Raw genomic sequence first — 12,576 nt, forward strand, 5'->3', positions numbered from 1 at the left:
TGTGAGGTGAGAAGATCCCAGAGCTCGGACTCCCACCTGAGCCAGGAGGTCTACATTGCAATGAAAAAAGAACAAGGAGTACGTGTGGCACTTTAGAGACTAACAAATTTATTTGGGCACAAGCTTTCGTGGGCTAAAACCCACTTCATCAGATGCATGCAGTGGAAAATACAGTCGGAAGATATACAGTACAGACCCGTTTATGCGTGGATGTCGGGAGTCAAGCCATCACTCCCACATGTTAACGGACTGCAGGTTAGGAGGGCCATGCTGAAAAAAGTGTCTATGATTCACTTAGAAAAAAATGCTGTTATTTTCTGCTAGGTCTGGCTCGCACTTGTTTTCTTTCTTAGGAAGTCTGTCATTCGCGTTCCCGGCTGATTCATCGGCTGATCGGCTTTCTCCAGAAATCGATACCTGCGCTATGCCATGAAGCTTTTTAAAATGACTTATGAACCCCTTGCTGGCTTGGAATGATTCATCCCCCATTAAATTTCCAAATTTTGTTGCTTGGGCTTGAAGAATTGGCCCCCTTAGTGGCATTCATAGAATCATAGACTATCAGGGTTGGAAGGGACCTCAGGAGGTCATCTAGTCTAACCCCCTACTCAAAGTAGAACCAATCCCCAATTTTTGGCCCAGATCCCAGAATGGCCCCCTTAAGGATTGAACTCACAACCCTGGATTTAGCAGGCCAATGCTCAAACCACTGAGCTATCCCTCCCCCCTTCCTTTCAGCCTTTCCTGAGCAAACCCTGTGTGCGTGGCTTTGTCTACTGTGGGTTTTGCTGAATAGCGCACATGTTTTTGCTTAAGCCCTGTGGCAGAATTGATATTTTGTACCAAGCCGTTCAGTTTAGAATTCTTTTTTAGTCATCCTTGGAGAGTAGATTCGGCAATGCCAAGATCTTTTGAAACTTTGGCCTGGGTTTCTCCGCTATTTACTCGATCTGTTACAGCTAGTTTTCTTCTACACTGTAGGAATGCTGACGCTTGCCCTCTGCCATTATTTTAGGCCTATGGTTAAAATTTTCTAATGTAGTATATATATTACTATATAACTACTATATATTATATCTCTCTGTAGCGTGACAATGATTCAGCGTGCGTGATACATCTTCACCAATATCGGTAAACACGATTCTGTTCTGTACTTCCTGTCGATTTCTATGTCAGTGAGTTAGTGAGCAAATCTGTAGTGCTACATAGCAAGTTCCTGTAGCGCATGTTAACGAGTCTCATATTTTAAATAGGTGGCACTGGGAGGCATGGCACTACCGTGCTTTAAGCGGATTCACGCGTAAATGGGTCAGTACTGTATATACACAGAGAACATGAAACAATGCGTGTTGCCATACCAATTAGAAAAGGTTTTTTTCTCCTGCTGATAATAGCCCACTTTAATTGATTAGTCTCGTTAGAGTTGGTATGGCAACACCCATTGTTTCATGTTCTCTGTGTATATATATAGTCCTACTGTATTCTCCACTGCAAGCATCTGATGAAGTGGGTTTTAGCCCACGAAAGCTTATGCCCAAATAAATGTGTTAGTCTCTAAGGTGCCACAAGTCCTCCTCATTCTGTTTGCTGATACAGACTAACACGGCTACCACTCTGAAACCTGACAGCAATGAAACAGCCCCGCAGTCCAAGTCTGCTGGCATGGGCCAGCCCCAGGTGCCTAATTGCTGTGTAGACATTGCCTGAGGGGCAAGGATCACTAAGCACAAGCAAAAGATCCCCAGTGCTTAGCATGGGTTAGCCCTGAAGGACACATAGAGCTTGCTTAGCATCCAAGCTTCTATTACTTTTTGAAACTTAAAACTGAAACTCATTTGTGTACCTGCTTTAACCTTGTAAATAACTCTGATTTCCTTTTCCTGTAAAAAGAAAAGGAGTACTCGTGGCACCTTAGAGACTAACCAATTTATCTGAGCATGAGCTTTCGTGAGCTACAGCTCACTTCATCGGATGCATACCGTGGAAACTGCAGCAGACTTTATATACACACAGAGATCATAAAACAATACCTCCTCCCACCCCACTGTCCTGCTGGTAATAGCTTATCTAAAGTGATCATCAAGTTGGGCCATTTCCAGCACAAATCCAGGTTTTCTCACCCTCCACCCCCCCACACACAAACTCACTCTCCTGCTGGTGGTAGCCCATCCAAAGTGACAACTCTCTAAAAATGTGCATGATAATCAAGGTGGGCCATTTCCTGCACAAATCCAGGTTCTCTCACCCCCTCACCCCCTTCCAAAAACAAACAAACAAACAAACAAACAAAAAAAACCCACACACACAAACTCACTATCCTGCTGGTAATAGCTCATCCAAAGTGACCACTCTCCCTACAATGTGCATGATAATCAAGGTGGGCCATTTCCAGCACAAATTGAGAAAACCTGGATTTGTGCTGGAAATGGCCCACCTTGATTATCATGCACATTGTAGGGAGAGTGGTCACTCAGGTTGAGCTATTACCAGCAGGATAGTGAGTTTGTGTGTGTGTGTGTGTTTTTGTTTGTTTGTTTTTTTTTGTTTTTTTTTTTTTGGAGGGGGGTGAGGGGGTGAGAGAACCTGGATTTGTGCAGGAAATGGCCCACTTTGATTATCATGCACATTGTGTAGAGAGTTGTCACTTTGGATGGGCTATTACCAGCAGGAGAGTGAGTTTGTGTGTGGGGGGTGGTGGGTGAGAAAACCTGGATTTGTGCTGGAAATGGCCCAACTTGATGATCACTTTAGATAAGCTATTACCAGCAGGACAGTGGGGTGGGAGGAGGTATTGTTTTATGATCTCTGTGTGTATATAAAGTCTGCTGCAGTTTCCACGGTATGCATCCGATGAAGTGAGCTGTAACTCACGAAAGCTCATGCTCAAATAAATTGTTTAGTCTCTAAGGTGCCACAAGTACTCCTTTTCTTTTTGCGAATACAGACTAACACGGCTGTTCCTCTGAAACTTTTCCTGTAAAATAAATCTTTAGTTTGTAACAGGACTGGCTGCAAGCATTGTTTTTGGTGTGAGATATAAGGTGCAATTGACCTGGGATACATGGGTGCCAGGTTTGTGTAATTTTTGGTGGTGCTCAGAATGGGTGCAAGCAGAGCCGTCCCCTCCATAGGACGGATTGGGGCAACCGCCCTGGACCCCGTCCCTTGGGGAGCCCTGCCTTTCAGGGAGATGCGGGGTCCAGGGCGGCCTGGGGAGTTAGTGGGGGTCCTGATGCCGGCAGCTGCAAGTGACCTGGCCCCAGCCCACTCTGCCCCACCCTGCTGGCTCCCACTGTTGCTCAGGGGAGGGGCCGGAAGACAGAAAGAGGCGGGGAGGGGGCTTGGGAGGAGGGGTGGGAAGAGGCGGTGCAGGGGCTTGGGGAAAGGGGTGGAGTGGAGGTGGGGCGGGGGTAGACCAGGGGCCGGAAAAGGCGGGTCAGGCTGGGGTGAGGTTGCTCGCTGCTGCCAGTGGCAGGCCCCCCGCTAATCCCCCAGGCCGCCCTGGACTCTGCATCCCCCTGAAGCGCGGGGCTCCCCAAAGCACAGGGCCCAGGGTGGTTGCCCCGGTCCATCCTCTGATTAAATATAAGCCCAAACATTGGTGGAGCCAGGCCCACATTCCTGAATGTTGGTGGAGCACGGGCACCATGGGCCCATATAACTTGCAAGCGCCGCCCATGCTGGGGTAAGCGACTGGTCCTTTGGGAGTAACCTGCATATTGCTGTGATCTTTGGAATAAGGGACCATCTATCACAGAGGTAAGCTCATCCAGGCAGCAAGGCAGCTTGAAGAACCCAAGGGGACTGTCTGTGACTCCCTGGTCAGGCTATATAACGCTTGAAGAGTTCACACTGGATACTTGGCTGGTGAAATGTAAGTCTAGAACTCACACCCAGTTTGGGCCATGTGCCCTGCTTCAAAAAACAATCTGCCCTGAGCCACTGCAGGACCCCTTGCCAGTGTATATGTGACAGCAGTGTGTGAGTGTAGAGCTGTGTGTGTGCACAAAGCTCTGTGTGTGTGTGTGGACACAGCTGTGTTTACCTGTGCAAAGCTGAGTGTGAATTTGCATAGCTGAGCTCTGTGATTATGTGTGAGTAGCTGTGTATATGTGTGTAGAGCTGTGTATGCGTGTAGCTGACTGGGGGGCTGGCATAGGGCTGTGTGTGTAGAACTACGCGTGCACCCAGCTGCTCGTGGAGGGTTTGGTGTGTGTGGGGGGGTCTATGTGTGTACGTGGCTCAGTGTGCCGGGGGGGCCTTGGTATGTGTGCATCACGCAATCCATTGCCTCCTGCAGTGCTGTGTGCCCTATTCCCCGCCCAGCGGGCTCTGTCGGCGAGGGACAGGGGGTGCAAGATCTGGGCCCTGGAGCGCTGGGGAGGCTGGCGGGCTGTGGTCCCGCAGGAGAACCCCCCCCTGCCGGCCGGGACCGCCGCAGCCAAGGGCTGGGCTGCCCAACCGAACTCGGATCCGCGGCGCCAGCGCGCCCCAAGGCGGACAGTGGGGAGCCCCGGGCGGGGAGGAGCTGGGGGCAGGCTCGGGGAGCTGAGGCGTGTGTGGACGCGGAGCGGGAGCGGCAAGGGGGCGATGCAGGGCCTGGGGCAGGGGAGGGGCCAGGTCAATCCCGGGCGCCGCCGGTCCTGTGGGCCAGGACCGGTTCCCTGCGGCCCCACCCTGCGGGGGCAGTACCCCACGGCCGAGCCCTGGCGCGGCAGCGCTACGTCACCCAAGGGGCAGGAGCCGTGGGGCGGGGGGCCAGGGCGCCCGGGCGCTCTCCCGGGGACGCACAGGCCGGGGGAAGGAGCCGCGACGCGGCCCAACGTCGGGCCCAGACGCCCCGCCCCGAGCTGCCCCGCCCGTGGGGACCGGCCCAGGCCTCCCGAGGGGCCACACTGCGGAGCCGCCCGCGCCGGAGGGGGGAGGGGGGGCAGGAGCTGAAGCGCCTCAGGGCCGAGGCCAGCGGGGTCACCGCGGGGTCGGGGGTCACCATGTAGGGGTCATGGGGGGGCGAGTCTGATGATGCTCCGCCTGGCCCCCCGCGCAGCCCCTCATTGGCAGCCCCCCGGTGACCTACGCCCTGACGTCATCCCTCTGTGGGTGTGGGGAGGCCTTGCCTCACCGCGTGGTGACGTCCCCATAGGGCGATGAAGTCACTCTACCGGGAGGCGGGGCTTCTCGCCCTCCCGGGCTCGGATTAGCCCCGCCCCCAGCTGCCCTCACCCAACATGGCCGCCCGCCTCGTTCGGGCCGTCTAATGGACTCCGTCTACCAGGCTGCCCCGCGCGGAGGCAGCCGGCCAATGGGCGCGGGCGGAGGGGGCAGGGCCCGCGCGCGGCCCGGTGGTTAGTGTGCGCGCGGTAAAGGTTGGGTGTCTCGCGCCGGCGGCCGTTGGGAGGCAGGAGCGGCCCCGCCCCCTCGCTCCCCCCGCAGGGCGGCTGCCCTCTCCCCCCCGCTGGGAAGGGGCCCGGAGCACGAGGCAGCGAGGCGGGAGAACAGCCCCTCCCTTCCGCAGGTGAGATTGCAGGGGCCTAGAGGGAGGGGCGGCGCGGTGGGCGCTGTGTTTAAAGGGGCGGGGCCGCTCTTAAAGGGGCAGGCACGCGACGCCGATTTTGTGTCCGCTGGCCTGTGTCACGGGGCGGGGCGAATGGCTCTTAAAGATGCGGGGCCGGCCCGAAGCTGGGTGGGGACCCGGGGCGGCAGGGCGGTTAAAGGGGCAGGCGGTGCTGCCGTTAAAGGGGAAGTCCCCGCTCCTCTATGGGGCGGTGCTGTCGGCCCCGGGGGAAACGCGCCCCGTGTGTGCTGCCCTCCAGGCCGCGGGGGGAGGGCGCCTGGCCGAGGAGCCGCCGGGGGCGGCCCTGTGAGTCTGCAGCGCGAGCCCCGCGAGGAGCCGCGAGGCCTGGCGGGCTTATTTGGGCGGAACTGTCACTTCGTACCCCGGGAGGGGGGTTTGCCCTCGAGAGCTTCCGCCCCAATAAATCCCTGAGTCTCTGAGCTGCCACCAGACTCCTCCTTGTTTTTGCCAGGGAAATGTACCCGGGGGCCTGTGTGACACGGGGGGGGGCCTTTACCCAGGGGGCCTGTGTGACACGGGGGGGGGCTGTGTGACACGGGGGGGCCTTTACCCAGGGGGGCTGTGTGACACAGGGGGCTGTACCCAGGGGGGCTGTGTGACACGGGGGGGGGGGCTGTGTGACATGGGGGGGCCTTTACCCGGGGGGCTGTGTGACACAGGGGGCTGTACCCAGGGGGTGTGTGACACAGGGGGGCCTTTACCCAGGGGGGCTGTGTGACATGGGGGGGGCTGTGTGACACAGGGGGGCCTTTACCCAGGGGGGTTGTGTGAAACGGGGGCCTTTACCCAGGGGGACTGTGTGACATGGGGGGGCCTTTACCCAGGGGGGCTGTACCCAGGGGGGCTGTGTGAGATGGGGGGGCTGTGTGGCTGGGGGACTATACTCATGGGGGAGGAGGCTGTACCCAGGGGGCTGTGTAACACGGGAGGGAGGAGGCTTTACCCAGGGAGGCTGTATAACTAGAGAGGGCTGTACGTGGGGGGCGTGGGCTGTGTAACACTGAGAAGGTGGGGGGGCAAATAGCTCTTCACACAAGCTCCCTGCGTGTTGCCGCAGCAAGGGGGCCCGTGAGATGTTGAGCTGGAGTAGCTGGCGGATTGTAGGTGGAAGCAGAGAGGTTATTTTCTCTCTTTATGTGGCCCCGGTGGAACCACAGCTGGGATCCTCTGCCCAGTCCTGGTGCCCTCAATTGAAGAAGGATGTTGATGAATTGGAGAGGGGTCAGAGAAGAGCCATGAGAATGATTAAAGGACTAGAAAAGTGCCTCAGAGTGACAGACTCAAGGAGCTCAATCTATTTAGCTTAACAAGAGAAGGTTAAATGGTAACCTGATTACCATCTATAAGTACCTACATGGGAACCAATATTTAATAATGGGCTCTCAATTGAAAGGTAGAACATGAGCTAATGAATGGAAGTTGAAGCTGCACAAATTCAGACTGGAAATAAGGTGTAAATTTATAATGGTGAAATTAATTAACCCTTAGAACAATTGACTAAGGGTTATGATGCATTCTCGATCGCTGACAATTTTTAAGTCCAGACTTGATGTTTCTCTAAAAGCTCTGCTCTAGGTCTTATTTTGGGGCAGGTCTCTGGCCTGTGCTATGCAGGAGGTCAGACTAGATGATCACAGTGGTCTTTTTTGGTCTTTGAATCTTATTAACAGCATGACAGAACAGTGGAGCGTGAGTCAGGGCAGGAGGTGCCAGGCCCAGTGACAGGGACGAGTGGGGATGTGGTTCGGCTTTTTGACATCTAGCAAGTTTCCAGCCAAAATCCTGTTTGGATCTCAGAAATCACTGCTGGATTTGTTAACAGCCACCACATCCCAGACCAGAGGCAGCCGCATTTCAAGCCTGTGGTCCCAGGGATCTAGGCTGTCACCAACGCAGCACCAGGACACATCTTAGCTGGTACTCCCAAAGTGGGGTCAGCATCCACTCAGGTAACAGCAGGCTGTAATCAGTTGCATGGTAAGCAGGTGGGAGCCAGAGCAGTAGGTGAAGGACTGATTCCTTTAGTAATCCTGCTTTGAAAGAATGCCACAGAGAGTCCCAGCAACCAAGGGGTTAATGTGAACCATGAAGTTCATAATTCGAAGACAAATCCCCCCTTTGTATTCCAGAGTAAAGCTGGAGTCACCCCATGACTGCTGGGGGATCAGGATTCTGATCTCAGTTCCCCCACGACTGATCTGGAGTTACCCTGCCATCGTTGGCTGGCTCTGGGCGGCTTGGGCTCTGGGTGACACTGGGCTCTGAGTGGCTGCAGATTCTGGCTTGGCCCTGGCTGCCAGTGGGCTCTGGGTAGGTGTGGGCTCTGGCTGGCAGTGGGCGACTGCGGGCTCTGGCCCGGTTGTTGGTGTTCTGCTGACCTGCCCCCTCTTTCCCTGCAGGCTTGGGTGAGATGGTGGGAGCTCAGCAGCTGGAGATGGCGGAGATGCAGCCAGCGCCAATGCCGCAGCCAGGCACCAGCGACCACCAGTACGAGTGTCTGGAGTGTGGCAAGGTGTTCAAGTGGTCGTCGCGGCTGATTCACCACCAGCGCACGCACACGGGTGAGCGCCCCTACAAGTGCTCCGAGTGCCCCAAGGCCTTCAAGGGTTCGTCAGCACTGCTCTACCACCAGCGCAGCCATACGGGCGAGCGCCCCTACAAGTGTGCTGACTGTGGCAAGGCCTTCAAACGCTCGTCGCTGCTGCAGATCCACCAGAGCGTGCATACGGGCCTGCGCGCCTTCAAGTGCGCTCTGTGCGGCATGGCCTTCAAGTGGTCGTCTCACTACCAGTACCACGTGCGCCAGCACACAGGCGAGCGCCCCTACAAATGCACGCTGTGTGAGAAGGCCTTCAAGAACTCCTCCAGCCTGCGGCGCCACCGCAACATCCACACGGGCGAGCGCCCCTACGTCTGCGCCGCCTGCGGCAAGGCCTTCACCCAGTCCACCAACCTGCGGCAGCACCAGCGCATCCACACGGGCGAGCGCCCCTACCAGTGCACCGAGTGCCCCAAGACCTTCACCCACTCCTCCAATCTGCTGTTGCACCAGCGCACCCACGCCGGGGGCCGGGCCCACAAGTGCCAGGCCTGCGGCAAGGCCTTCATCTCGGACGCCTACCTGCAGAAACACCTGCAGACGCACGCGGTCAAGCCGCTGGCACCCTACGGCGAAGCGGAGCTGGCCTGCACACCGGCCAAGCTCTTCCTGGCTCCAGCCGAGCCAGTAGAAACGGTGGAGATGCTGTGGAAGTGTGGGGAATGCGAGCTGACCTTCCCCAGCGAGGAGCTGCTGCTGGGCCACCAGCAGAGCCACCTGACCCCTGCTGCACCCGCTGAGCCACCCATCCCACCACTCTACTCCTGCGCTACCTGTGGCAAGACCTTCAAGAATGGCTCGGGCCTGGCACGCCACCAGCACAGCCATGTGGGCGAGCGCCCCTATAAGTGCTCCATCTGCGAGAAGACATTTGTGCAGCTCTCCAGCCTGCTGGGGCACCAGCGCAGCCACCCGGCCGAGCAGCAGCTCATCCAGGCTGAGGCCGAGGTCACCTGTCCCCAGACCACAGCCGAGCCGGTCCCACCCCCCGTGCCTCCCGAGGCGGCTGAGCGCCCCTACAAGTGCACCGAGTGCGGCAAGGCCTTCAAAGGCTCGTCGGGGCTGCGCTACCACCTGCGTGACCACACCGGCGAGCGCCCCTACAAGTGCTCCGAGTGCGGCAAGGCCTTCAAGCGCTCCTCGCTGCTGTCCATCCACCAGCGTGTGCACACCGGCCTGCGCGCCTTCAAGTGTGCCGAGTGCGGCCTCACCTTCAAGTGGTCGTCGCATTACCAGTACCACCTGCGCCTGCACACGGGCGAGCGCCCCTACGGCTGTGCCGACTGCGGCAAGGCCTTCAAGAACACCTCGTGCCTGCGGCGGCACCGCCAGCTGCACACGGGCGAGCGCCCCTTCGCCTGCCTGGTGTGCGGCAAGGCCTTCACCCAGACCTCCAACCTGCGGCAGCACCAGCGCACCCACACGGGCGAGCGCCCCTACAGCTGCCAGGAGTGTGGCAAGAGCTTCACCCACTCCTCCAACTTGCAGCTCCACCAGCGCACGCACTCCAGCGAGCGCCCCTTCAAGTGCTCCATCTGCGCCAAGGGCTTCGTCATGGCCTCCTACCTGCAGCGCCACCTGCGGACCCACGCGGCCGAGACCAAGGGGGAGGGCCCGGCCCCAGGCCTTTCTGCCCCGCCTGCCACCCAGGAGGTGCACATTGTGCCCAACCTGCAGGCCACCCTCAACCTGGAGGTGGGCACCGCCCCCAGTGCCCCCAACTCGCAGACCTTCCTGCTGGTGCAGACGGCTCAGGGACTGCAGCTCATCCCCAGTGTCCAGCAGAGCCCCCAGAAGCTGCTGCTTCTGCCCAGCACGCAGCTGGTGCCCACGCAGCAGAAAGTGCCCATCCTCCAGAACACCCCCAATTTCACACTGGTGCCCAGCAGCCCTGTGGCCCCAAGCAATCCTGCCCCGCGCCAGCAGAGCAAGGCTAGGAAGCTGGCAGCACCTGGCAACCCTCAGAACATTATCCTGGTGCCGGGAGGTGGGCCGGCGCTGCCCAGTGTGCAGATCCAGGCGATGCCAGGCACACAGCGGGCACCAGTCCTTCCGGCTGGGCAGAACATCATTGTTCTGCAGAACATGGCTGATCAGGCCCCTGCAGAGGTGTCTGGTGTCCAGATCCAGGCTCAGCCTCAGGAGGTGGCCAGCATCCAGCTGCAGGCCCTGCCACCACCCCCTGCTGAGGCATCCAGCATGCAGGCTCTGCCTCAGCCCCCGGAACTGGGCAGCATGCAGCTGCAAACTCTGCCGCAGCCTCCCCCAGCAGGGGGTGAGGAGCAGCCCCTGCCCTGCTCCTCAGCCCTTCCGGACACTGTGGGTTCTGGGCCAGAGGTGCCAGGCCTGCAGGAGAGCCAGGACCTGCTGGTGGTGCAGAGCGGGCCAGGGGAGGAGCTGCTGGGGTCGGGTGGCGAGGTAGGTGTGCATCTGGAGACACTGCAGACAGAGGAGGGGGTGCAGAGTGTGCTGGTGCTGCGTGGTGCTGATGGTGAGCAGACCCGACTCTGTGTGCAGGAGGTGGAGAACCTGCAGGAACTGCCCCCAGACAGTGGCGTGGGGGCCCTGGCACCATCCTCAGGGCAGAAGCTCTTCATCATCCGCAGCGCGCCCGGTGAGCAGACCCTGCAAGTCCTGGAGAATGTGGGCTCTGGCAGTGGTGTGGGGCGAGGGGGGCCAGCTGGTGGGCAGCCCTCCACCACCAGCACCCAGATGGTACAGTTGCTACCAAGCCCAGTGCCACCCCCACAGGAACTTTCCTCCATCCAGATTGTGCAAACGGTGCCCAGCGTGCAGCTGGTTCACACCTTCTGAGCACCTTTCCACAGACGCCAGCCAGAGGGTGTGCAGCTTGGGTTGGCATCGCAGGATCTGCCAGAGCTCTTGCTCCCTGTCGGCGTCCCCCACACCCATTGTCCTGCCCAGGCAGCATGGAGACAGCGGGATGCCCCCACATGATGACCAGCATGGGCAGAAAGCTGTGGGACTTATGCAGGCAGCTTAACTCTGCTTCGCCCTCGCTATCTTGGCTACAGCCTTCTGGGATGCAGGGCTGGTGTCTGTGCCGCAGTCAGAGCCATGCTGGTATTAACTGTGCTGGGACAGGATTGCCCAGCAGCACTGTGATCTAGGAGGGGCAGGACCTGGCACAAAAGGAGCCCTTAACCCACCCCTTGGCGGGGTCAGCGTGGCGAGCTGAGCAGGGCCCTCATCCATTGCCATTCCTGACACTCCTCCATGTCAGGCTTAAAGACGGTGACAGATACTCCTGCCTATTAGTTAAAGAAGAGGTGTGGGAGCCAGGATTCCTGGGTTCCGTCCCTGGCTCTGGGAGGGGAGTGGGGTCTAATGGTTAAAGTGTATGTGGGGAGGGCAGGAGGGGGAATGGTTTGGGAGCTAGGACTCCTGGGTTCTGTGGGGGGCTGGGTGACCCTGAGCAAGTCCCTCCCTGGCTGTGGCGTTTTCACTGCTGTGGGTGGGGGCTAGCACTCAGGGTGCATGAATAAAAGTTGGGAGTTCTGCAATCACCAGGTGAGGGGAGCAGCTGGCACTTGTCACTCTGCAGAGGTGGGGGGTTCCCCATGACTCTGGCAGACAGAAGACTGGCATGAGAGCAACTGCCACCTCCTGTATCCCTGTCCTGGCAACCAGGTAATACCTGCTTCCTGAAGCCTTGGCCTATTCCCCCAATGCCCATATGGCCTCCTCTGTAGGCAAAACACCCCCAGTCTCTTCCAGAGCCCACTGTGTATGATGGCACCTGGCACTGCCCCAGGGGGTGTGGTTCCTTCAGCTTAGAAGGCAAATAAATGACTGCTTCAAAAGCGCCTCTATCTGGTTTGTTCAGTGCATGGGGGGGACATGGCCTCACGTCCACTCCCATCTCACTAGGGCTGAGCCGGCAGGTACTACACAGGGCAGCATGAGAACTGGGCCCAGCTGGTAGATGGTGCCCTCCTGCTGCCACCACAGCTGCAGCCCCTATGCCGAACCTAGCTGTGGCTGGTGCGTGCCTGCAGGCTCAGCCCGGCAGCTGTGGATGCATGAAACAGATCAGTATGTGCTCAGACACAGAGATGGGTCCCTGTGCTGGAGCAGCTGGGGTAGAGGGACCCGGGGACCTGCCAAGCTTGAGGAGTGTTCATCAGATAATTCTTGTGCTGGGGGCTGCAGGGCTTTGCCACAGGAAAGCAGCAATCAGTGCTGGTCCTAATGCCCCAGGATGGTGCTTGGGGGCCTGTACTGCAGAGAGTGGGGTGGGGCTCGGCAAGGGCCCCTTTGCCCCCCCATATCCTGCACTGTACATTTGACCCCTGAATATGTGTTGGGTGGGGCCTGCCTGTCAGGTCACTGGGTCCATCTTGGCTTGTCCCCTTGCTCAATGGTCACCAGGTCTGGCCTG

General features: G+C 58.3%; 1 protein-coding gene across 5 annotated transcripts; it reads left to right on the forward strand.

Annotated features, from left to right (window-relative positions):
* The first annotated feature begins 5,348 nt into the window (after window positions 1–5,348).
* ZNF628 (zinc finger protein 628) lies at window positions 5,349–11,998 on the forward strand. 5 transcript variants are annotated; one of them, XM_077840115.1, is made up of 2 exons: window positions 5,349–5,515; window positions 7,975–11,998. In XM_077840115.1, exon 2 carries the CDS (start codon window positions 7,986–7,988, stop codon window positions 10,986–10,988), a length of 3,003 nt encoding a protein of 1,000 aa, XP_077696241.1. In that variant the 5' UTR covers window positions 5,349–5,515; window positions 7,975–7,985; the 3' UTR covers window positions 10,989–11,998. The 5 variants fall into 5 exon arrangements, with proteins under 5 accessions (XP_077696241.1, XP_077696239.1, XP_077696240.1 ...); XM_077840113.1 differs by lacking the exon at window positions 5,349–5,515 and adding an exon at window positions 5,682–5,860; XM_077840114.1 differs by lacking the exon at window positions 5,349–5,515 and adding an exon at window positions 6,626–7,885.
* The last annotated feature ends 578 nt before the right edge of the window (window positions 11,999–12,576 follow it).

The sequence above is a fragment of the Eretmochelys imbricata genome, chromosome 23 (assembly GCF_965152235.1).
Source record: "Eretmochelys imbricata isolate rEreImb1 chromosome 23, rEreImb1.hap1, whole genome shotgun sequence".
NCBI classification, from domain to species: Eukaryota; Metazoa; Chordata; order Testudines; family Cheloniidae; genus Eretmochelys; species Eretmochelys imbricata.

Bases quoted from the DNA above. Each gene is read 5' to 3' on its own strand.
- ZNF628 (XM_077840113.1), top strand. From the start codon at position 5,758: ATGGGGCGGTGCTGTCGGCCCCGGGGGAAACGCGCCCCGTGTGTGCTG. The intron at 5,861-7,974 runs GTGAGTCTGCAG...CTTTCCCTGCAG, and splicing joins GAGCCGCCGGGGGCGGCCCT to GCTTGGGTGAGATGGTGGGA.